The 26,653-nt window shown below is 47.2% G+C and overlaps 1 protein-coding gene across 1 annotated transcript in view; it reads left to right on the forward strand.

The window, feature by feature from the left end:
* The window catches only part of SMG5 (SMG5 nonsense mediated mRNA decay factor), a 317,166-nt gene that overhangs the window by 216,996 nt on the left and 73,517 nt on the right, over positions 1–26,653 (forward strand). Inside the window, exons 17-20 of the mRNA XM_086947626.1 lie at positions 1,826–1,885; positions 17,245–17,404; positions 17,910–18,000; positions 19,615–19,689. Coding sequence (XP_086803752.1) covers positions 1,826–1,885; positions 17,245–17,404; positions 17,910–18,000; positions 19,615–19,689 — 386 coding nt within the window. The remainder of the gene's footprint in view (positions 1–1,825; positions 1,886–17,244; positions 17,405–17,909; positions 18,001–19,614; positions 19,690–26,653) is intronic.

Below are 26,653 nucleotides of genomic sequence, written 5' to 3' on the forward strand. Positions count from 1 at the left end.
CTACTAACAAGAGGTCGACACCAACTGACTTGGCCCCAGCCCTACAGGCCTGTCGACCCTCGAACCTGCTCCTGCTAAATCCCGGCGTCTCTTGTGGTCAGCAACCTCGAAAACCCTGGAGGACCTGACTGCCTTGCTCATCCAAAGACTGGGACTCCCATGAGCAGTGGTTCTGCTAAAACAGCAACCACCTCTGGTGCCAGCCAGGAACCGTGAATCCAACACACTCTGCACCTGCCAAGCCCGGCCCGTGCCTGATTGAACAAAGACCACGAGGACGTCCCCCTGGCGACTGTGCCCACAAATCCAGCACCCAAGGACCCTCCTCGATGCTCCTGACGATGCCTGCAGCCTCACAACCAGGGACCCCTCGTAACGCGACCAGCTGAGGGTAAGATTTCCCGACTCCAAAAGACACCTCTTCAACAGGCGCCCCTGGGCTCCCTGTGCCAAACTCCTGGGTGGCTGCCTAACCTTCAGCTTCCCAACTTACCTCTCGAAGTGGTGGTTGCACCTGAAGAATCTCCGTCCCCGTGCCTGCAGCCTTTGTTCAAGTTTCAGCTTTCCCATGGAAATACATTGGGTGCCCGACGGCCCAAAAGCACCCCACAGCCAGCGGCCTGAGTGCCACTGGAAGTGCAGCATCTGTCCTATCCTACTTCCCCACTTGCCCTGTGTAAGTGACCACGAGCTCAGCTCCCACAGCCGCGTGGCCTGCATGCTAGCAGCCACTAACAAAAGGCCCCAGGCTAACATTGGGCCTACTCGCTCTGCACCCGGCTGCCTCTATGCCGCTGAGGGTGTAACAACTGTACCTACCTGACCCTGGGAGACCCCTGAGTCTTGCCACGAAACCTTAACTCTGCCAGTCGAGTACTTACCCAAAGACCGATAACTTGATTTTCTCCATAGGGTAACATTGGCTGGTTTTCACTTGGAAATTCTTCTAAGTGTTGAGTCTTACAACTTTAAAATATTCCTTTAAAAATCGACAAAAACAAAATTACTCACCTGTTACCAGGAGAGATCCCAGTGCTAGATTTTTGTGCCCAGCACTATCCTTCAAAAGTAATTACAAGTCTGATTTTCCGATAACCTGATTTTCTCCCATAGGATAATATTGCCTGGTTTTTGACAGAAAATCTTCTAAGTGTCGATTTTCAAAACATACAAATTTTCCTTAAAAATCGCCTGTGTAACAAAAACGATTTCTTTCAACTGTTTACAGGAAACGCACCAGGGCTGAATCCAGGATCCAGTCCTGAGTAACAAAAACATTTGTAAAGTGGTTTTATTGCATTTACTTAAAACTTCCCATTGAGCTCATTGTTATAATTGTTTAACTTGTGTTGCATATTGCAACAACTGTGTCCAGGTCCCAGTGGTATCATTTACCAGGGACTTACACGAGGCTAAAGTCCTGCACCAACTGTGAAACAATCAGACATCACCTTGTTTTAAGGAAAGAGCATTGGCACTGAAGTCTGGTAAGCGGGCCTCAGTGCACGGTACGTTGAAAACTTGTATCTGGTAGCTAAAAAGTGGCAAAAAGTGGTGCAACATATCCTTAAAATGGCAATGCCTGTGCACTGGCCTAAGGGGGTGTGAACGAGCTTGAGAATGAATGATAAATTCAACGTTGTTCAAACAGGGGTACTCAAAGGTTTGTCCCAGGTCCTCCAAAATTCTTAAGATGTCCCTGACTTACCGTTTTCACTAGGATAGGAAAGTGTTTAGATATCTTAGCTGAATAATGCATATTGTTGCTTACCAACGTTTTCCTTTCTAAAATGTTTTGCTGAAACTATTATTTTGTTATTCAAAGGCTCAGGAAGAAGCAAGGCGTAACCGTCTCATGAGAGATATGGCTCAGCTCCGACTGCAGGTAGGAGTCAGGACTTATGTAGTTTGAAATGCAACCTTGAGTGCTGCTTGTTGATGCTTAGCCTCAAAGATAACTATTAATGTGCGTAAGTGGGCTGGAGAGTATTTGGGGTGATATAACTGACAATGTGGTGTGGATGATGTGTATTTTGTGCAAAGTTTAGATATCCAAATCCTTTCAAGTGAAAAGCTATTGTTGCACCAAGAAGGCAAAAAGGTACTTGGGCTACCCTTTAGCTTTAAGGACACATAAAAACGTGTTCTATAAAGTCATGAAATAGGTTATACATGGTTTGGGTTTAATAGAGTAAAGAAAGGTATGAAGCAAACCTGCTGAGTTTTTTAACATTGTTATGCTTTTATACATGCACCATTGGATAATGTTTGAGAATATTCTTATGTAGGTGTGGCTATTGATTCATCTTTTGTAAAATCACTGACAATGTATTTGAAATAGCCAACAGATCCAAACTCATTAATCCTTGATACTCTAATTTCTTTTTCAAACTCTAATTCAGATTTTAAAAACCGAAGACACGTACACCAAGAGATGTTGAATCTTGACCTTAAATGCATCTCCTAGGGCAAATACAAGCCCCACCAAGCAAACATTCTCTAACACCATAAACTGCAAACTAACCACCTGTTGATTTGTCTGTTCCATCCATGCCTTACTATGTGGCAGAAGTGCCCAAAATAAATAGCACTTAGATTTATAACCAAAATGTGGTTGAAAAACAATTGCAGAGTATAACTAACAGTTTAGTATAATGGTTCTTAACTGGGGGACACCCACGGAGTCCTTACTGGAGCCAGGAACGTCCTCCAAATGCACAACAATTACAGAAACATTCATTCATTAAACAAATGCACAAATTCTAAAACATTTTATTTAATTCGCAAACGGATACAAAAAAACTTATTATTTTAATAAGGGTGGAGCTTTTCCAAATTCAATTGAAGACACTATTATGCAATTGCATTGATCCAATAAATCAATCTCAGGATACTTATTTTATTTTTTGACTCCAAATTCAGATTCCTTCATATTTACAGAACATCTTAACAAATCTAATTTTAGGTTTTGCTTCTTTATTTGTCTACATAACCTTCCAGCAAGCCATTTCTGCTCTGTTTATCGTGTAATGTAAGGTCAGTGGCACAGTTCGTGTTTTTTTTTGGCTCACTAGAGAAAAATTGGTGAAAACTGTTGCTTTTATAAAGGCTGTTTTTTGGCTGAAAACCTATGGTTCGAGGCATGTTTGGCTGTCGATACACTTGCTCTGCATACTCATGCAATCTAGTTGGGCACAGATGTGTGCAAGTTGTTTTTCTTTGAAAGTCTTTTGAGTCCCTAGTATTGTGGTGACTCTTGTTGGTAATGTGCATGGGCATTGAAACCATTGTTAGATTATTTTCTTCCCGCTATCTGGTTGGGATGTGTGCTCCCAATGGACTCCTTAGTGGTGCTCTTTTCAGCCTTCTTGGTGTCTCTCCCTCCGTCAGTATTGTTTCCGTTAGCATTCCCTGAACTACTGTCTCGGGTCGACGTCTGTATCCTTTGCCCCGAGCGACTCTTCGGTTGTCCTCAGGCCGTTGCGGGTTCTCACCCTTAATGGCCTCCCAGTCTCTTCTCCTCCGTTCTCGACAGTGCCTCAACTGTGATGGAATAGACGGGCACCCTTCAAATACTGTCCTCACTGTGACGCAAAGGATCTCAGGGCTGATCTCCACCAGGTTTGTAATCTCTGCCTCTCTCTCGAGTTTGACTAGGCCTCCTTCTGTGCTTTCGCTTGAAAAAGCCTCTCCGCAACCATCGGCCTGTAACCTTGAAGTGCCACGTAGCAGCGGAGACGACACTCCAGACCTCTTACCCCTCGATGTCCTCATCAGCAGCCGTCTGCTGCTGATGAGCTTTTTCTCGCTCACGGCTAGTTCTGACTCCAACCTTGAGATCGAAGACCTTCCACCTGCACAAATGCTTGTGAGTATGGTTCCAGCTCCCCATTCCTCTCAACACATTGCATATTGAGCAGCTCACTGCAAAGGGGCATCCTGTAGTTCTCATCCACAGAGGGCAACTTTCGGGCCACCACAGCAGTCGGGCCATGTTCGTCACTAAACCTCTGCTTCAGATGCAACGCTAAAGAATCCATCGAAGCCAGATCACTCTGCACCAACCACTCCAGCCTCAGCCTTCGCACTGGCCCTGCCTGCCAGAGTTGAAACTTCTGCATCGAAGCTGAAGACTTCAGACCAGTCCGAAAAACCTTGCTGTAGACAACAGTCTAGGCGTTCCTCAAAAACTCCAGGATGAGGTAGGCACTTGACAATGGCACATTGTGATTCACATGTGCCAGATCATCACATGCCCACCAGTGACTGCTTCACTAGCCTCCAAACACGAGCCGAGCTTCGAGGAGGCTCTCAACATGCCCATTCTGATGAAACGTCAAGAGAAATCAAACTGGGCCACCAGCCCTCTACTAGACATTGACTAACCACCACCCTCATTTCCACCGAGACAGTGGTATTCCCCATCCCTTGCTCATTTTCTACCTGACCCCCCCTTTCATACACAACATGTGGTCCCCGCACTCAGAAACAGGATAACACAGGGAGAATACCTAGGATACACCCCAACATGGTGAACCTATTACTCCTATGATGTGAAACCTCCAGGGGACACAGATCTGACCTGTACCCAACCCGACCCTCACCACCCTGTTGACTCCACGTCTTTATTAAAGAAACTTGGACTGAGACAATGTCGCCCAGCGCTATTGGCACTGCAACTTTTGGATAAAGTAAATGTAATTGCTGCTGTTCTAGCCTTTTAAAGAAATGTTTTTAATTATCATAGATCCATGATTATGTGGTCTTATTTATGTATGTAACGTGCATAATGTAGCTATGATATGTTTACGCTTTTATGGTGGAGTTTTATTAATTTGTCAATCGCACTGTGCTTTTATGGTTATTCTTATAGTAACCGGAAAAAGATCTTTTGAGTTTGACTCAACATCTTACCATGAGATGGTAGCTAGAGCAGCCTTGTACCACAAGGTCGACATGCATGTTGGCCCCATAGGAGAGGAGTTCCTTTTCAAAACCCTCTCCACCACCACCTGCCCCTCTCAATGCCTGCCTATGCTTAAGGGCATGCTGCAACCAGCCCCTGATATCTTCCAAGATCCATTCAGATCCAGGGCTATCACTCCTCGGATGGAAGAAAATATAAGGCATCCCCAACAGACCCCCATCTATATTCAAGGCCAGTCCCCCCTCCTCTTTTTCTCCCTGGCTTCATGGTGGTACACATCACCCACGGGCAGGCAAACTCTCTGGATCTGGTGAATATCCTCCAACGGATAAGGACAGCTAACAAATTGACACCGCAGGCAAGAGTTGCAGTGCAGTCAACCAATCATTGGTGCATATCCAACTACTCGTTATGACCATGCCTACTGGGACAAAATAGAGGAGCTTCTTCAGTATCTCCCAGATGAACACAGAAAGGGTACATGAGATCTTGAGGGTTCAGATAGCAAACTCATCTCGAAAACCACCATATTGTGTGCGCCAACGCTGCCGACACTGCCGCTCTTGACTTATTAACTCAAGCATGCTCCTATGTAGGCACGCTTTGTTCTGTGTCTCCGATTTCAAGCCGGATGTCCAGCAACACCTGCTCAAAATGCCGTTTTACAGCTAACACCAGCCCGCAGGATGACCAAATGCTGGAACAAAATAATCTGAGACAGCGAAGGCTATTCCTGCATGGCCAGCCTTTGCAGGTCCCTTCACCGCACACCCTATCGTGGAGATTACCTCCCCCATTGCCTTCCTGGATTTTTAGCTCCTGCTGGCCCAGCAGCCCTGCCCTAGAGGAGGCTACTTTAGGTGTCCTAAGGAGACAACAATGCCAAAGGTAAAGGCAGAAGTTGCTCCCCCAAAGGAGCTCCCTCCACCACCAAGCCCTGACTTGGCTCTTTCCCCTGATCACACTACACCTGTAGGGGGATGTCATCAAAGGTTCTCACCCACATAGAGTAACATCACCCCTGACCAGTGGGTGTGACAGTAGCATGGTTACTTTCTGGAGCTTACTTCCATGCCTCCCACCATGCTACCCAGCTAACACAGACTATCCCCAAAATACCAGTGTCTGCTCAGCGAAGAGGCCACAGCGCTTTTCCTCAAAGGGACCATAGAGACAGTCTCATCAGCTGCAGGGCACACAAGTCTTCCTGATACCCATGAAGGACGGCTCCTTCCAACCTATCCCAGACCGTAGGCCCCTCAACTAATACATCCTATCTGAGCATTTTCACATGGTCACTTAATTTCAAGAAGTCTTTATTCGATAATTAAATCATAAAAGACATATAACACAGTTTACAAATCTCTAAAATACATGTACATTTCATATAATAAAAGGGAAATATAAAATGGTCAAAGACCAATTTATTTATTTTTTTTAAATTTTTAAACCTTTATTTGAAAAGTGCACACAGCTATTCAGCCTGACATCCCGGAGGCAAGGCAGCACATGTAAACAGGCGAGCGATAGTGCAAGAATCAATGTCACAGTACAATGAAGGTTGATTTTATTATTTTGTTTCGTGAAAGAACACAGAGAGAGAAGAAGAAAAAGGCGCCAGAAAGGCACAGAAAGAGTGGCAATGGGGTAGAAAAACCAGTGAAGCGTTGGCAGCGGGGCAGGGGGGAGCAGTGGGAACACAAGCACGGAACCAGGAAGATAGAACAGGATAAGGGGGGGGGGAGAAGAAAACACAGGATACAATTTTTAAACCGTATCACAGTCGGTGTCACAGGCTATGGCGACAAATGTTCCTCTAATGAGATAGATTCTGGGGGCACACAAATGTCTCCCCTATAGGCATTCCAGGCTCCCCACACCTTCGACCACTTTTTGGGCTTACCCCTTGCAACATAGACCGTCTTTTCCCTGAACATACACCAATCCATGTTGGCTTTCCATTGTACCACCATGGGAGCTACCGAAGCCCCCCACTTCTGAGCGATATCGCGTTTAGCCACCATGTTGCCAAGGGTCACCCACTGCGTCTGAGCCACATTGTGGTGCGTCGGTCCCCAAATGTTGAGGAGGCATCTCCTAGCTTCCGCATTCGCTACCACCCCAGTCACTTCATCCATAATCCGGTGCACTCGCCTCCAGTAGGAGGCTATGGCTGGGCATTCCCAGAGAATGTGCATAAAAGTGGCAAGGGCTCCGCAGCCGCGGCGACAAAGCCCATCAACAGAGTAGCCCATATGCACAAGCCGGGGGCCAGTCACGTACACTCTATGCAAGATTTTGAGCTGCACCAGCCGGAGACGGGAAGAGATGGCGACCTCCTTAGGGGAAGAAACTGCACTCTGCCAGTCCTCATCGATTTCCAATCTGTCGCGCACCCACTGATCCCGCACCCCTAGGAGGAGGTCAGTGCGAACATTAATAAGTTTCTTATAAGACAGTGAGATGGCACTGTCAGGCATATGGCCGTCCAGCACCCTGTCTTCCAACGGGGAGCTTTCTGGAATCGCCCCCTCATCTGGTTTAGCAGAAAGTAATGCGTGTCGCAGCTGGGCATACCGGAAAGACTCTGAGGGACCTAGCTGGTATTCAGCCTGCAGCTGGGAGAAGGTCTTGATCTCACCTTTCGAAACCATATCATCCACCCTGGAAATGCCTATAAGGTCCCACTTATCAAACCCTTTGGTGTGCCATAACTTGCCCAAAATGTCTGAATCGTACAACGGGGTGAATCCAGTCAGCCTGCCTTGCCAGCCCTGAGCCTTGGTGATTGCCCTCCAAATATGGACCGCCGTTCTCGTGGGGCCCGACATCCGCCTGTCCAGAGACCTCGAATAAAGCGCCCTGTAATAATTGCCACCACTCAAAAGCCACTTATCCATCGCGTATCCAGGGTTATTTTCCGGACCATAGAAACCGTGATTGATGGCCGCCAATTGGGAGGCCCAGTAGTATCTACGCACGTCCGGTAGCGCTATACCACCGTCGTACCACGGAAGCGTGAGCTTCGTGATAGCGATGCGGGGTCGGCCATCCCAGAGCAGGGCACGTTGAAGGCCCTCGATCTCTCGGAAGTATCTGGCCGGAACCGGATCTTGGGTGTTCTGCAGGGAGTACAAAAACCTGGGCAAAGACATCATCTTAAATAATGCCGCGCGCCCGAGTAAGGAAAGCGGAAGTTTGCGCCAACCCTCCACGTCTCGCCGGAGGCGGAGAAGAGGGGGAAGCAGATTATGTTCATAGCGCGCCTTCGCATTACCAGAGATATAAATCCCCAAGTACTTAAAGCCCTGGCTGGCTACCTGGATGCCGCAGCCTCTAGGGAGGCGCGGTGTGTCCCCTTTCAGTACATAGAGGGAAGACTTGGCCCAGTTAATAACGAGGCCAGAGTACTGGCAAAAAAGTCTAAGTACATCACATGCCACAATAAGTGACTTGCAGGGGGAAGTGAGGTAAAGCAGAATATCATCCGCGTAAAGGGAGACGCTGTCCTCGAAGCCAGGGGCCCAGCTGATACCATGTAGATCCGGGTGTGTCCGTAACAAGGCCGCAAGTGGCTCAAGAGCAAGCGCAAACAAAAGAGGTGACAAGGGGCAACCCTGCCTGGTGCCCCTGTGGAGGGCAAAAGTCGCCGAGATACGGCCATTGACGGCAACGTTAGCCAGTGGGTCAGCGTACAAAAGCTTCACCCAACCCACAAAGGCCGGGCCAAAACCGAGCTTCGCCAACACCGCCCAAAGGTAACTCCATTCGAGAGAGTCGAAAGCCATCGTGGCGTCCAAGGACGCAAGGACTGCCGGCTCCTCAAGGGTGTGGGCCCTAGCCAGGGTGCCGTGGAGTCTACGCAAGTTAAGGGCAGTGTTGCGGTGTGGAATAAAGCCGACTGGTCCGGATGCACTAGGTCGCCGATAACACCAACCAGGCGATTAGCGGGTATCTTGGCGAGAATCTTAGGCTCAGCATTCAGGAGAGAAATGGGTCGGTATGACCGACACAAATCTCTCGGCTTCCCTTCCTTATGGATGACCACAATGGTGGCCAACCTCTGGTCAAGGGGAAGTAGGCCATTCTCCCGCGCTTCCAGAAACATTTTACGCAGGTGTGGGGAAACCACATCCGGCCTGATCTTATATAACTCAACTGGGATACCATTGGGACCAGGCGCCTTGCCCGATCGCAGTGAGCGGATCGCAAGTGCGACCCCATCCACAGAGATGTCCCTGTCCAGGTCGCCGCGTTCCTCGTCCGACAGGCACGGAAGATCGACATCCGAAAGAAACACTGTCGAATCGGTCTCAGACCGGTCCGAGGCAGAGGTGTAGACGCCTCGAAAGTAGTCAGCGAAAGACTCGGCTATGGCACTTGGATCAGTGACGACAACGCCGTCCTCCCCCAATATCTCGGGTACAACCCGGCTAGCCATCTCTTTCCTATCCAGCCAGGCCAGCAACTTCCCGGCCTTGTCGCCGACGTCGTATATCCGACCCTGCTGTTCTTTAGCTAAGGCGAGGGCAGCGTTTGTAGCAAGGTCCCGATACTCCGACTGTTTGAGGGAGAGGTCATGTAGGAGAGCAGAATCGGGATCAGCCCCCAATTGGGAGTCAATCTCCATGATCTCCTCCTCAATGCGTAGTAAATCAGCATCCCGAACTCTACGGGCTTCAGCTATAAGAGCAAAAGCCTCGCCCCTCAAAACTGTTTTAAACGCCTCCCATAAAGTTGCGGCCGACGCAACCGATCCCCCGTTTTCAGTAAAATAGAGATCGATGGCCTTAGCTAGGAGATTGCGAGTCTTGGGATTACGGAAATACCACGGGTTAACAACCGCCGGTCGTTCCGATATGACAATATCAAAGTCGAAAGTGACCCACAGCGGGGAGTGATCAGAAACCCCCGTGCCAGGAAACGAGCCTCAGAAACGGCAGGCGCGTGAGCAGCCAATGTTAGAACGTAGTCGATCCTAGAAAGACTACCGTGGGCGACAGAGTGGAAGGAGTAATGACTTTGCGTGGGATGCAAAAGCCGCCAACTATCCACCAGTCCCAACGTCTCAAGGAAAGATGGCAGCCACAATTGGGAGCCACGGAGGTCTCTAGGCGGATGGCGGTCCAAGGAGCCGGAGCAAACGGAGTTGAAATCACCCCCCACTATCAGCAATCCAGCAGGCAAATTCAAAATGGCGCCACCGAGGTCCTGGAAAGTGCTGGACTGTAGGCCCGGGGGAACGTATACTAAAAGTAATGTCAGGGCACGCCCTTCCCATCAACCCGCCACGGCGGCGTACCGCCCCCCCTCATCGATCACAGTGGTGTCGACCTCAAGCGGAAGGGACGCACGGACAAGAACACCCGCCCCCGAGATCCCGAGGAGAACCCCGAATGGGCCACCATTTTGTACCCTTTACGATTGAGCGCTTTACACGTATTTCCAACCAGATGTGTCTCCTGCAGGAGAACGACATCTGGCATATGACGTTTAACCAGTTGAATCACAACCCCTCTCTTAATACGGTCACCCAACCCGTTAACATTCCAACTAAGAACACGTAGTTTCCTACCCCCCATCATCGTGTCCCTGGCCCCATCCAACCCCGGCAAGCCTCAACAACAAGTGAAACTGATCAATATATACAACCCATTGCCTAAAAGGTAGAAAAAGAAGAGAAAGAGTAAACAAACAAACTTCCCCACCACCCCCCCCCCCCGCCCTGCACCCCTGCAGCAGACTAAAAAGCCCCCCCAACCAGCAGTGTGCCTGTCGCCCCATAAACTAATCTACAAAAAGACCCTAGAGGAGTAAGGAATCTCCGCAACCCCCTCCCGCCACCCTCCATGTAAAAACAGGAGAAATATCAAAACCGAAAAAGCAATGGTATTAGCAGTCACAGACATCAGGGACACCAACCGCCCTAGTCGGCAAAGCGAAACCCAGTCCTAGAGATCAGAACCACCAGTTGCGCCACCGGATTGTTCATCATGTTCTTCCCGGCGTTGCGGCAAAGTGTCCAGCCAATCGCTCACATTCTCTGGCACATCGAAGAACAGAGCTCGGCCCTCGTGTTCAATCCGTAGCTTAGCAGGGAATAGCATGGAGTTCTTAAATCCCATGTCTCTTAGGCGCCGTTTCACCCCTGCAAAGCTTTGACGCTGTCTCTGAACGGCCCTGGTGAAGTCCGAGTAAAAGTGCACCTCAGAGTTCTGAAATTTGAGCGGCCCGTGTCTTCTGGAGGCTTGAAGGATCACATCCCGGTCTCTAAAGTTGAAGAGCCGGGCAATGATGGGTCTAGGTGCAACACCCGATTTCGGAGGGCCGCCAGGTATCCGATGGGCCCGTTCCACAGAAAAGAAGTTACTCAGGCCAGATGGTGCGAGATGAGTCTGTACCAAATCCCCCACAAAAAGGTCCGCTGCCGCCTCCTCCGCTCCCTCCGGAATACCAATAATGCGAACATTCTGCCGCCTTGCACGCCCTTCAAAATCCTCCAGCCTTCTGGAGAATTGGTCGTTGACCGATCTTAGGGTCCGGACCTCTGCTTGCAGGTCCGAAACATCGGTAGTCAAACTGGAGGTCTTGATATCAAGGGATTTCACCCGATCGTTGGTCTTTCCCAAGTCGGCCCTCATCAGGTTGAGATCCACGGCCAGAGTGTCCACCTTATGAGTAAGGACCTCATGTTGCTTCTGCATTTCAGTCCGAATGCCCGCGATGGCCCCCATAACATCGCTCAAAGTAGGCTCAGAACCATCAGGCGAGCCCGCACGTTACGAGTCCTTAGAGGAGACCACCACAGTGGGCGAGGTTCGCTGCTGGGCATACCGGTCAATCTTATTCAACTGCGTCTGAGTCGTCCTCCGAGCGCCTCTGTTCGACGTCTTGTCGGGGTCCCCTCTGCCGGCCATGATGGACCCAAGGAGAACAAAGGGCTACGCTGCCCGGACAAGGAAGCAGATGTGCAGAACAGAGGCGAAGCCAGCAAATAGACCAGGCCGATAACAGGCGACTCCGCAGCTACATACACTTCGCCAGCAGGGACCGAAGATGTCCACTTCGCATTTCAATCATGCGGAGCGTCGGTACGAACAGCAGCCACCCATGAGACAATGGCGCATCACTGGCACGAAGTTCAGCTCGACGTAACTTCGTCTAGGAACAACGGATTTGAAAGCGGAAAGCAGTTCCTGTGTCCGCGACCTCTCACCAATCGGAATCCACTAACGTGGAGCAGGATTCTCAGCAGGATATTTGCGGAGGGTCGGAGGGTCCGCGGAGCTCCGAGCTTACGCGGCCATCTTGGTCGCCCGCGAAGCTCCTCCTCCTCAAAGACCAATTTAAATCAAATACAATACTTCATTGAAAGTTATTAAATGAAGTATTGTATCACTCTTCTAAATGTTATTCCGCTGCTACAGCAAGACGACTTGAGGGACGCTTTTTACATAAGACGCCTACTTCCACATTTCAGTCCACTCAGCACATCAACACTATTTAGGGTTTGTGGTCATCGGAAAACATTACCAGTTCAATGTGCTTCCCTTTGGCATCCCGACTGCTCCACGGGTGTTCTCCAAGTGCCTTGTACCACCTGCAATCACTCCAGATCCACCCCTACCTGGTAGCAATTCTCAACTTCGAAATTTGCATTGCCTATCCAAACACTGCCCGAATACAGTCATTCCAAGCACTGCGTCCTCTCTTCCAACCAGTTTGGCAGGTCTCGGTCAGAACAGTCATGTGCCTCCTCTGCATGATGGCCTCCTGTATTGCCAAAGTTCCCTATGGCAGGTTGCAGTGCCAGTTTAAGGAATAATTAGCGCAGCAATGGTTTCAAACGGAGGGTCACTGGGATGATCTGCCGCACCTGCCACTCTCTTAAGTAGTGTAACTCTTCCACTATTGCTATAGACTGGAGTCTCGGGTCGGTTGGGGTAGACTAGAGTGTGGGGTCGGTTGGGGGAGAGTAGAGTGTGGCTGATTCGGGGCAGACTGGAGTGGGTTAGGGCGGGTAGATGATTGCTCGAAAATGTATGATTTCATATTGAAATGAAGAATAAGAAGGTTTGCGCTAAATGAGAAGCACATTATTTACAATAGACATCAGTGCCAGCATCCGAATAGGACTACATTACTGGTTTGATTTATTTTCATGCTGCCTTGAAACTCCAACCGAAGATTACTCAGTCTGTAGGAGGGCAGACTAGAATGGGACCAATTCGGGGCAGAATGGAGTGGGTTTGGGTGGGGTGGATGAGTGGGGCCTGATCGGGGCAGACTGGAGCGGATTAGGGCGGGGTGGATGAGTGGGGCCGATTCGGGGCAGATTGTAGTAGATTAGGGCGGGCGGGTGAGTGGGGCAGATTCGGGGCAGATTCAGGGCAGACTGGGGTGGATTAGAGGTGGGTAGACTGTGGTGGGGTGGAAAATGATGAAGGGGAGCAGTAGCACATGCAGGAAGGCGAATCAGTGCCTTGAAGTTGAAGGAGCAATAAAGAGGGAGGGGCAGCTGTGCCATGAGGAAGAGTGAGCATTATTCGGTTCAAGTGCATGTTCCTCTCCATTATCAGTAGCTGTGTAGGCAATTTGTTTTGAAAACTGGAAAAAAGACTACCAGCCCAGGACACTTTTATCCCATTGCAGGTATACTTAGAAAACTCCAAATATCCAGTGTCAAATGCTTAGGAGCGGTTTTAAATGTAGGTATTTTGTCAATAAAACATTCTTTTTGAGTAATTTTTTGCCTTTGCCTAAAATGTTACTCCAGGTGTACTGCAATATTGACATTGCTATATTGCATATCTGCTTCATTTCTTACTAGTCCATAACTGCAATGTTGAGAGCCTTCCAGGGTTAATTTGCATGCCCATTATGCCATGTGCTCTAATTGCTGATTTTAGCTGCTTCCTCCTTTTTCGGTCTCGCCTAGCGTTGCAGCTGGCTCAATGACAATGGAGTTGCTTGGCCTGCCCTGCTCTCTCCACCCCACTCCCTCTCTTCACACTGGCTCTCTTAACCCAGGCTGCTGCAGGCGGTGTGTTTAAAATAACACTTCCGGATACTGGCACTCTCCAGGCCTCCCTCCCGGACTTCAGTGACTTTGGGGAGCAGCCCTTGGACATCTGTGCGTTACTAAGATTTAAAGCACAGAAGTGACGTGGACTCCCACCGGCGCCACGCCTAATCTGTAATCTTCATTTTTCCCCTTCTTTATGCACTGAACTCATTCTCACACAAGGTTTCCAAACAAGAAGCGTCAGCCCTCGAGAAGCAGGTTCGCTCCATACCTGCAGCTCAGTCTGTCCTGGACTTGGGAGCCTGCCTCAGTGGGTGTAGTGCCTGCTACAGATCTGTGTGTAAGAAGCGCTTGGTCACCCAGCTCATGGCAAACAATTGAGTTGCTCGTCCTGCCCTGCTCTCTCCGTCCTCCTCCCTCTCCTCACACTGGCTCTGGAGTTGCTCGGCCTGCCCTGCTCTCTCCATCACCCCCCCTCCTCACACTGGCTCTCCTAACCCGTGCTGCTGCAGGCAGTGTTTAAAATAACACTTCCGGATACTGGCACTCTCCGGGCCTCCCTCCCTGACTTCAGTATCTTCGGGGTGCAGCCCTCGGACATCTGTGCATTACTAAGATTTAAAGCACGGGAGTGACGTGGACGCTCGCTGGTGCCGCGCCTGATCTGTAATCTTCATTTTTTCCCCTTCTTTATGCACTGAACTTCTTCTCACCCAAGGTTTCAAAACCAGAAGCGTCAGCCCTCAAGAAGCGGGTTCACTTTCTCCCTGCAGCTCAGTCCATCCTGGGCTTGGGAGGCTGCCTCGGTGGGTGTAGCTCCTGCTACAGATCTGTGTGCAAGAGGCTCTTGGTCACAGGTACCACCAGTATTGGGATACCTCAGCGGCTCAAAGCGCCTGTGGCAGAGATCAGAGTGTACCTTGGAGTAAGAGCTGGTTGAGCACAGCAGCCTGCTGAGAGATGGGTGTAACCAGCATGGAAATGTATCCTAAGGGCCACATGTCAGATCCGAATAAGACCGCTCACTCGGTTACTGCACCTGTAGCAGAGACCTGTGTTTGCACAGTTCCCAGTAAGCTGACTCAGTTGGTTAATGCACCTATGGCAGAGGGGGCTCATTGGGTAACACACATGTGAAATGGCATGCTGAGGTCCATGGCGAATGCACCAGTCCTAGAGATAGTTCTCAGTGTTAACGTACCTACTGCTTTGATCTCTCGTTCTCCGTCTGTTTGAACTCTGCAGGTCCACTTGAGTGCCAGTGAGATAGCTCAGCGGTTTATACCCCTGGTGCTGAGATCTCTTTGTAACAGTAGACACAATACGTTACACCATAGCTTAAACACACTGGCAAAGGCAATAGCTCTCGCTAAACACTTATAGGGTCCCAAAGGCGAGACCTATTGGCCATGCCAATGCTTGTTTAGGTCAAGCATTCCAGACCTCTTGTATATACTTTGGTATGTACTTCTCTTGTGGGCTTAAGGCCACTCTGCGTTTCATGTGTTTGTTTTAGTGTCTTTCAAAAATTATTTTTTGCTAGTGACCAGTCCTGCCTCTATGTCCTCCCTTTTTAGGTCTCGCCTGGCGTTGCAGCCAAAGCGCTGTCCGTTGGGAGAGAGATTTCGTAAGAGACCAAGCCGTAATGTCGAAACGCGTCGTGAAGTTTGTCATCTGCCAAATAAATCTTCAAAATCGGAGCTCTGGGTGTCTTGTTTTCATCAAAGATTTGTGGTGTTTTTTGGAGCGAAAATATAAATATATATATATATATATATTCGCTCCGCTGCACCTTTTGTTTGCGGATCACTCTTTCGGCAGGTGTCGCTAAACACGGTGGTGCTTTCAATATTCGCTCCAAACGCTCTCTCCCAGCCGGGACAAAGTAGCAGCACAAACGCGTTTCGGGGCTTCCCCGAAATGCGTTTGTGTTAAGCACTGAATAAAGACTGAGCATAAAGAGAACCCGCAAGTGCTGCTACTTTGTCCCGGCTGGGAGAGAGGGTTTGAAGCGAATATATTTATATTTGGATATTTATTGTGTTTTTCATGCATTTGCTACACACTGTGTATAATTTTGGATATTATGTACTGTGTACACTGTATATGTATATATCTACTGTCATTGGTCCGTCCGGGTGTCTCAAAGGCACGGAAAAAAGGGCGGAACTGATGTCATCACGCTGACGTAGGCCTAATAAGGAGTAAGTGACGTCAGTCGTGAGTCGCGCGCGATGTCGTGCTCCTATGACGTCGTCCACGCCAGGGTGCTACAAAAGAATTTTCCGAACGTTGCTGACGCAGGGGGATATTCACAAGGTGAGGAATCAACAGGCAGATACTGTATCCACCAGAAAAAGCGTTACCGAAGGTAAGTAACTTGTTCTTCAAGACATTGGCGGTATCTAGAATCTGGACATGTTTTCTACTCAGCAGCACCCATCATGCCTATTTTTGTATTTTCATTTGTTTCCCAAGAGAGTTGATTTGGCTGTATCCAGCTCTGCTCATTTGGAGCTATGATGTGGTGTACTTTTCCTGACCATTCAAATCACTTTGAACAGATGCAAAAATGTTAATATCCCACTGGATCCAGTACATTAACCTCCCCTCATTGGAAGGTGGATTAGACTGTAGGCCTTCTGGTCACTGGAAGAAGTGGTGGACTTTAAATTTGGATGTCCACCAGTTTGTGGTCCACATGCAAGTTCTTTGGATGGCTTTAGGAAACCTAATGAGCACAATGTGTACTAACAGGTTTTGGTTGTCCATAGGAGTGTTACTCCTTCACTCGTGCCAAGTAACCCGAGAGCTTGTAGAAAGAGATGCTGGAGGCAAACGTTGATCACTGTTGTCAGTCTTATATTGGTAGCCCTTAGTTTCCCTTTCTCCAGATTGCCCTCAATTTAAAGCAATTTCATGTTGGCTTTTGGCCCCTTGTTTGGACCGAGAGTAGTGTTTGTAAAACTTCTGGTGTGTACAAAGGGTAAGACCTAGTTTAAAACATGCTACAGTGGTTGTAAGAGACTGTCATTACTGTGTTCCACTGGCCTAGAGGCCAGATATCCCTTGGCCACATAAAGACGTCTAATAAAGATCTGCAGGTAGAAAAGTCACTGGGGCAAGTAGAATTGTGACTGCATCATATCTATACCATGAAAACCAGTGCTGAATGTCAATTGGTTTTCCTTTTTTCTCTCATTGGTACATCTTCTATTACGCACAAAGGGTCTGTCTTTTGAACATTCTAATGCTTAATCCACTGGAAAGTTAATAGTGTGTTCTATTCCAGCTGGAAGTTTCACAACTTGAAGGAAGCCTGCAGCAGCCAAAAGCTCAGTCTGCGATGTCACCATACCTTGTCCCAGACACTCAGGCTCTTTGCCAGCACCTACCTATCATCAGGCAGCTGGTCAATAGCGGGAGCTTCATTATAATCATACCTAGAACAGGTGAGTGGGAATATTTTTCATCTAGTCTATTTAATAGTATTCCTTTTTTTTTTGCAGTAGTAATTTCATACAGGTTAATGGCTAAAAATTGCTTGTTATAGTGGTGTGTACCTTTAACTCTCGTCAGGATACCTTTAAGCCATCTAGAATGTTAGAGTGGGTTAACATCTTGGACGGCTTGTGCATATGTCTCTAGTGTAACCACACACCAAGCTTTACATCATCATGACCACACATCTTTTAGTGGTTGAAAATACTCGTCTTATATATTAAGCTTTGCTTTTGCTACATGAGGGGAGGTTTAATTTAAATGCAGTCTGCTGTATCACTGTTGATAATGTTTACTTCCCTTTGCTATTAATTTTCATTACAATTTGATTGGACCTGATCTCCATCTGGACTAATCTCCATTCTGCCCTCTGGTGTGTAGTCTGCTTACAAGTGGAGAAATCTAGTCTCTTCCAGCAATTTCACCAGCAGAGTAAATGTTTCTTTCCCCTAAAAGTGATCGATGGATTGGACTTTCTGAAGAAGGAGAATGGAGGCGCTCGTGATGCAATCCGCTATCTTGAGGTGGAGTTCAAAAAGGGAAACCGGTGAGTAAAGACTTATTTGTCAAGACTACTGTATATGCATTGGGCTAATTTTAAAGCTTCTCTCTGGGAAAGGTGCTGGTCTGAATCAAAGAATGCTACTTCTGCCAAATTCCTTGTAGTCTTCACTTCCATTGCCCTCATTTTGGCCCTGAGCACACAGTGGCTAACAGCTGGCAGCGGTGATTATGCCTGTAGCCTGTTTGTGCAATTCAGGGATAGGTGTGGAAGGTAAGCCTAGGAGGCACCATAGCACTGTGCAGACCCTGAGGGGTTGCATAGTTCTATGAAGTTGTGAAAGGGAAATATCAAACACAGCAAGTCTAGCAGCTTAATCTTGGGCAGAAGGGAAGTTTTGTCAAATTTTTGTCTTGCAGAAGGTACACATTTCATGCCTGGATGGTGGATTATACAAAAGACAGAGCCACCCAATAATCCCTGGAGGACTGGGTATATTAATGATCAATCTACAAAGATGTCCCTAAAGGAATTATTTTCCAGTTATTTGCTATTCATAACCAGTCACATAGAGTGAACATTTATTGACCAAAACATGGGATATATCTCAATTCTTGTTTATTTAGATCAAGATTTAGTATGGCAACAACAATACTACTAACATTACAAATCCTCGTGTGAGTAGTATATAACACCTTTTGCTTTTTGCATGGACAAACAATATACCATACATCATAACATTTTCATCCGACATATGACTGTTATCAAGCTTTCACAGAGGTACACTTTATAAAGCAAATCGATGTTAAGAGCGTCAACGATTCGGTCCAATAATGGTGAAAACATTCCCCAGGACCATCCTCAGGACGAAAAGATGTTGCACATTCCTAATACTTCCAGCCGTAAGTGTATTTTAATCAAACGGACCACAATGTCCCAACAATCTAAAAATCGGAGCTAATGTCCACAATAGTTGAACGTGCTCAAAACAGATGGTGGATTAGTCACTCCTTCCAGACACTGGCGTCTTCCAAAACTAACTCAATTCCGTCTGGCATTAGGACCACCACCCTGATTGTAGTAATTCAGCAAGGATGCCTTGCATGATCATAGTGGATAACTCTGCTCTCTGCCAGACTGTGCATGTTATCTTCGAATATCACATTGGAGTGAAAAAACATCAATCCAGGATATCTAAAGTTAAGGAGGAATATTTCTAACCACATGTCCTGGTGCAGGCTACTGACCTTTGATAAAATACTGTGATCAAGGTATCCATAAGTCTGTTACGAGGAGTAGGAGTCCACACCTTTTTACCAGAACCCAAGCATGGTGTTGGGGTTTTAAAGAAGGTGGTGCCTGAAATGAAAAAGGAGTTGGTATCAACAGGGCTCATGCTTTTTTAGACTCCTATCTCGTGTCTCTCAAGTTCCCTCTGCTTTCCTCCTTTTGCAACATTATTTCCACCAGTTTGCCTTATTTGAAGCCATTTAAGTGAACAGGTGTACAAGAAATAAAGAATTGTTTGGAACCATTGTAGGCATGAGCTTGGTCATTGCATTTCTGCTTAAATGCTCACTGAGGTCTTCTACTGTTTGGTCCAGTTCTGAAGTTGCTCACTTGTTAAAATGTTAAATATGTATCCATTTCTTTACTCAGATATCTTCGTTGCCAGAAAGATACTGGAAAAAGCTTTGAGAGGCACAAGCTGAAGAGACAAGATGTGGATGCTTGGTAAGATTGTAGTCTCACAATGAAATGTTCTTCTGGAAGTATAAGCTCAGTTTTTTTTTTATTGTGATGAGTGTATTTAAGTAATCTACCTCCCTAGTCAATCTAATAAGTAAACATGATTGAAGTTCATCAAAGTCCAACTCCTTGAACTAGCAGGTAAAGCCAAAAATGAAGAAAACAATTTAAAAAATCCTTGTATGGATTGCCCAGCCCCACTGAAGTATTTCTTAGATAATAGTTTGTTAGTTGCATGTGTTGCTGTAGATACTAATACTCTTCATACTCCTGCCCTCTAGTTTTGAGCTCAGATGGTTGCAAGTTGTTTTTCGTCAAAGAAGTATTTCGAGTGAGGATGTATATAGTGACATCTCCCTTGGTTGGCAATGCTTACAAGCACCGGGTCCATGTTAGATTATTTTTTTTTGCCGTCTAGTTCAGTCGTGCATGTGAAGGTTTTGAGGTCTATGCGTTTTCAGCACCTACATTCAGGCCCTAACAGTCTTCCACCGCTTACAGAGGAATACTAATTTACAGTCTATGCAGCACATGTGTATCTACAGCAACACTAGCTTCAACAGGACTAAGTTAGACCAGCTGTTAGTAGCTTTCACCAAGCACCCCAGGAACGCTTAGTATGTATTGCCAAATGGATAGACCAGTGCATTCAGGGTTGCTTTCTCAAGGCCAAAGGAGCTGTCCCTGTTGCACCTAGAGAAGACTGTACACAGAAGAAGGCCACAACTATGGCATTCCTATGGTAACATTCACCTGGCTGATATATGTAATGCAGACACTTGTTTACCACGCACATGTTCACAAAACATTACTGTGTGGATATCCTTTCCAGACAAAAGGCTTTGGTTGGCCAATTGGTCTTAAGGACCTTATCTTAGACATCTGTATCATTCACATGCTAGCCACTGCTTTTCGGGAAATACTGATGTTCTAGACATATGAACTGCAGATTGCACACTATACATAGATTGCCACCTAGTGTTGGGCCCGGATGTTTGCAGTTTGTTTTGTAGAAAAGTCTTTGGAAGTCACGGGATAGGTGACTCCTCCTTTGAATGATACTGTGCATGGTCATCGACTCCATCCCCAGATTGTTTTTTTCCGCCACCGGACTCGGATGTGTTTCCAGCGCTCCGTATTGAAATTGAATTCTTTCAGCACGCAATCCTCACCAACTTTCAGAAAATACGTTTCGAAAGCTTCTCCACTCGACGCTATTCTTCAACGTCGAATACTTCGATTACGGTCGTCGTCGACGGCCTTCGGGCCTAACTAGGCCTCAACTCCAGCTCATGGAAAGGACACCATTCAAAAAGTGTCCTCAATGTAGGTCGAAGTTTCCCCACACCGACCTTCATGAGGTGTGATACCTCTGCCTTTCTCCGGAGCACGAGGCAAGGGACTGTTCAGCTTGTGCCTCTTTCCACTCCAAAAAGACTATCCGGGACTGAAGAGCGAGAAGAACAATGGCTCGATCTTAATCCTCACGACATCTTTGAGGAAGGTGTCAACGTCCCAGAACAACAGGACGTCGACAGCGGTTCCGAACATGAAGAAGATTCGGATGTCGAGGACGTCACTCCAGCGCAAAGGGTCGTAAGACCGTCGACCCCGACCCTTCCTCGACACACCCAAAGAAGGCCCAGGTTACACCCTCTCCCTCGGGCTATGGTGCACACCGACACTCAGCTTCTACTGCCCCACCTTCGGGCCCGAAGGTGGGGCAGTATTAATGCACAGAGCTGCACAATATCACGGGTTGGACATGCATACAGACCCTGTAGACTAGGAGTTCCTGATGGATACCTTTGATAACGCACAAAGGTTAGCATCCATCTTACCAATGCTCAAAGGGGTAATTAAACACGCTGCTGAAGTCTTTAAAGACCCAGTCAGAACTAGAATCATTAATCCTCGTATAGAGAAGAAATGTAAAGCCGCCCCTTCAGACCCAGAATAAATTAAGGGGCCAGTACCACTAGACGCACTTGTAGTTGCCAACGCACGCAGTAGAGCTAACTCGCAAACATCGGGTGATGCTGCCCCACCAGATAAAGAGTCCAAGTTACTAGACTCATCAGGGAAGAGAACTGCGTCTCAAGCAGCAAACATCTGGCGTATCGCCAACACACAAGCATTGCTAGCCAGATATGATAGGGCACATTATGACAAATTAGAGTCAATAATGAGACACCTCCCTGATAAGTACAGGGATAGGGCACATGAACTCATCCAAGAGGGTAAAAACATTACAAATACCTCCATCAGATGTGCCCTTGACGCAGCGGATACTGCGTCTAGAGCAGTTAACACTAGCGTCTTGCTACGCAGAAATGCCTGGCTACGTATATCAGGATTCAAACCAGAGGTACAAAATGCCATTCTAAATCAACCTTTCAATGAGCAACACCTATTTGGACCCAACGTGGATGTATCTCTTGAAAAAATGAAAAAAGATACAGACACCGCCAAATCTATGGGAGCCCTGCAGTCGCAGGCTCCCAGACGTTCATTTTGTCGCACATCCTATAGAGGTGCCACCAGAGGATATTCCTCACACAGCCTCTGCCTCATACAAAGCCCCCACTCAATCCACTTACGGCAAGGGCTACCAAAGGGCTGGGTACAGGGGTAACAATAACCAGGGCAGAGGTCAAAATAACAATTCCCGCTCTGCCTCCACACCTGCCCAATGACTCCCTTCCCCCGCCCCACTCCAGTCCGGTCGGGGGAAGACTCCAACAGTACCTGCCAGCCTGGGAAAACATCACATCAAGATGCGGTCCCGGGGAGGCGCCTATTAGGTATTACCGAGCACTTTCACCACGTCGGAACAATGAGTCCATTAGGTGGAATCGATCCCCCCGAGAGACCATGAAGTATTTTTTAGCACAATACTATCATCGAATTTCGGTACAAACGTATGTATCTCCATTGTGAATCCATGCCTTTAGTAAGTGTATTATCGTAATTTATCACTCCCTAATCAGGGACATAAGAGTGGCAAATGCTGGGCTGGTCCCGGCACGGTCCTGAAGAAATGCTAGGGGTAGCATGAAACATGTTGATGATTTCTTTTTCACTGAACCTATCCTCATTAAAGGTTGGTCTACAGTGATATTCACTCCACTTTTAATATACCTGCCTAGGAGCATAATAAATTTGTCGAGGCCCACTAAGCGCGGTACTTTTAATTCACCCACATCCACTCCACCTCCTTTTTGCACTACACATAGTCTTTCCTTTGTAAGTGCTCCTGCGTAGTTCGTGAGTCGTAGCACGCCCCTTTTCGTAGAGAACTGGGATGGCCCCAATGATGAAGCATGTCACAGTGGGGCAACCCCGGTGAGTAAGGGGGACACTAGGAAGAATTTTTTTTTCTTGTTAGGGTACACTGATCAACTAGTTCAGTCTCCTACACCTGAGCTAGGTCTCTGAATCCAATAATTTGGACTCAAACATATGTACTAAAACTTCGGAGGGCGACCTAGTCTTATTCCTCCTTCTCCCCCTATTTCATAGTAAAACATCACATCAGACAGGTGGGTGTTACAAATTATTTAATTAGGTTACTGTCTGGAACTACAATCTACCCCCCCCCCCCTCCCACCCCCCAAGCATAAGACCCCCCACCCAAGCATAACACCCAGGCAGCGTCCAATCTCACAGGAACACTTAACATTGCCCAGACAAGAGGTAATATCCCTCTTGCAGAAAAATGAAATAGAGATAGTTCCAAAGTACCAGGAAAACAAAGGAGTATACTCACTGTATTTCCTAATACCAACAAAGGACGGATCTCTAAGACCCATCCTAGACCTCAGACCTCTAAACATTTACATTCAGTCGGACCATTTCCATATGGTCACACTTCAACAGGTTCTTCCACTACTGGGACTAAACTACTTCCTTGCCCCTTTAGATCTCAAGGACGCCTACTTCCATATTCCCATCCACGCAGTGCACAGAAAATATCTCAGATTTGTGCTAGACGGGCAGCACTATCAGTTCAAAGTGCTCCCATTCGGAGTCACAACAGCGCCAAGGGTGTTTACCAAATGACTAGCAGTGGTAACAGCACACTTAAGACAACACATTCATGTCTTCCCATATCTGGACGACTGGCTCAGAAAAGCCAGCTCATACAGCCAGTGTGTACAACACACTCCCGCTACCATTCAACTGCTTCACGACTTGGGGTTCACAGTAAATCACACCAAGTCGCATCTACAACCCTCACATATACAACAGTATCTCACGCTCAATAAACACCCAGTTAACACTAGCGTATCCCTCTCCAGCAAGGATAACAAGTGTACAAACTCTTCTAACAAAATTCAAGCCGCAACACTCACTACTAGCTCGAGTGTTCATGCAGCTCATAGAAATGATGGCATCTTGCATATTCATAGTTCCTCAAGCAAGATTGCAAATGCGTCCACTTTAAGAGTGCCTAGCACGCCAATGGAACCAGGCTCAAGGTCAACTAACCGTGTTGGTGGACGGTCGGACTCATCGTTCTCTGCAATGGTGGAACACCAAAAATCTTTCCAAATGACGACCGTTTCTAGAGCCAGTTCCTCAAGTAGTCTTAACAGCGGACACATCGCTCTCAGGCTGCGAAGCTCACCTCCTGCATCACACCACACAAGGCAGGTGGACGCTGCAACAAAAGCTACTCTACATCAACCACCTAGAGTTACTAGCTGTGTTTCTAGCCCTAAAAGCTTTTCAAACTCAAGTGTCAGGCAAAGCTGTCCTAGTCCGCACAGACAATATGACAGCTATGTACTACATAAGCAAACAGGGAGGGACACACTTTCTGCAGCTCTCTGTTAGCACAGCAGATATGGAGATGGGCTATACCACTAAAGATCTTCCTATTAGCCCAACACGTCCCAGGAGTACAAAACACCATGGCAGATCTGCTAAGTCGGCAAACTCAGCAAATCCACGTATGGGAACTTCATCCACAAGTTCTTCATCCGTTCTTTCTGATGTGGGGACAACCTCAAATAGACCTCTTTGCCACCCACAAAAATGCAAAATGCCCAAACTTTGCCGCCAGATACCCACACCCATTGTCCAAAGGCAATGCAATATGGATGAACTGGTCAAAACTATTTGCGTACGCTTTTCCTCCTCTCCCACTAATTCCATTAGTGGTGCGCAAACTACAGCAACATTCCCTAACGATCATCCTGGTCGCTCCAACTTCGGCCAGACAACCGTGGTACACCACGCTGTTGCAAATGTCTGTAGTACCACATCAAAAACTAAACCTATCTCCACGCCTATTAACGCAGAACCGTGGAGAGATCAGGCACCCGGACCAAGCTCAGCTCAACCTAGCGATCTGGCTCCTGTATGAACGTTATCAAAGAAGCTAGACGCCCCACCACTAGAGCATGTTACGTTGCTAAGTGGAAAAGGTTTGTCATGTACTGCCAAAACAACCAAATTGATCCTTTAGATGTGTCTATTCAACACATCATTGGATATTTACTGCACCTTCAAATGTGTAACTTGGCCTACACGTCTATCAGTTTACACCTTGCAGCTATTGCAGCATACTTGCAAAATAGACAACATCTATCTCTTTTTAGAGTGCCAGCTATTAAAGCTTTCATGGAAGGACTCAAAAGAATCATTTCTCCCAGAACACCACCCGCACCAGTGTGGAATCTAAATGTTGTTCTCACAAGGTTAATGAGACCTCCCTTCGAACCACTATATAAATGCGAATTGCAATTTCTAACCTGGAAAGTAGCCATTACGTCTCAGAAGGGTTAGTGAACTACAAGCATTTACCATTCAAGAACCCTTTCTGCAAATGCATCATAACAAAGTGGTTCTTCGTACTAATCCAAAATTCCTTCCAAAAGTCATTTCCCCTTTTCATCTAAATCAATCTGTTGAGCTGCCTGTGTTTTTCTTGCAGCCTCAAACAGTCGCAGAAAGAGCTCTACACACTTTAGATGTCAAGAGAGCATTACTGTACTACATTGAAAGAACACAAACCTTTTGTAAGACAAAATAACTTTTTGTGTCCGCCACATAAAAGCAATCCCATTTCTAAGTCAGGGATCGCTAGATGGATTGTTAAATGTATATGTTATAAAAAAGCTAAACGCACATTAACAATCCCACCAAAAGCCCATTCTACCAGGAAAATAGGGGCTTCAATGGCATTCTTAGGGAACATTCCCCTAGATGACATATGCAAAGCAGCCACATGGGCTACACCGCACACATTCACAAAGCATTACTGTGTAGATGTGCAAACTAAACAACAAGCCACTGTGGGCCAGGCTGTACTAAAAACTCTGTTTCAAACCACTGCAACAGATACGGGGGGTTGCCGCTAGGTGTGGGAACTGCTATGTAATCTATGCATAGTGTGCAATCTGCAGCTCATATGCCTCAAACGGAAAATGCTACTTACCAGTATGCATCTGTTCTTGGCATGTAGAGCTGCAGAGTTGCACACACCCACCCGGACAACATCGCTACAGAGATGATAGCAAGCTTGGCTGCAGTTCAATTAGAGTAGCTTGTTCCATCTCCCACACATGTCAAAGGCCCCCTTTTAGACCCTATATTCAGTAACTGCGAACACCTCAAAGTGGGCACTATTGGTCGCCTTCCCTGGACAGATCATTTTTGATCCCCCTTACCTGGACCACATACAAATCACTACCCCCCATCCCTATCCCGCGCAAAATGCGAAACTGGCCTAAACTTCGCACAGACCACTGGACCAATATTCTTACCACCACCAGACACTCACTCCTTCGCGACCCTCTCTTTAATAATAATGAATATAACAGCTGGATTACGAACTCATTGGACTCCATACTCCCCCTTCGTACTTCTGGCTCAAAAAGGCAGCACAAAACAGCGCCTTGGTACTCAGAAGAACTTAGAGGCAAAAAACGTCTATGTAAGA

The sequence above is a fragment of the Lissotriton vulgaris genome, chromosome 12 (assembly GCF_964263255.1).
Source record: "Lissotriton vulgaris chromosome 12, aLisVul1.2, whole genome shotgun sequence".
NCBI classification, from domain to species: domain Eukaryota; kingdom Metazoa; phylum Chordata; class Amphibia; order Caudata; family Salamandridae; genus Lissotriton; species Lissotriton vulgaris.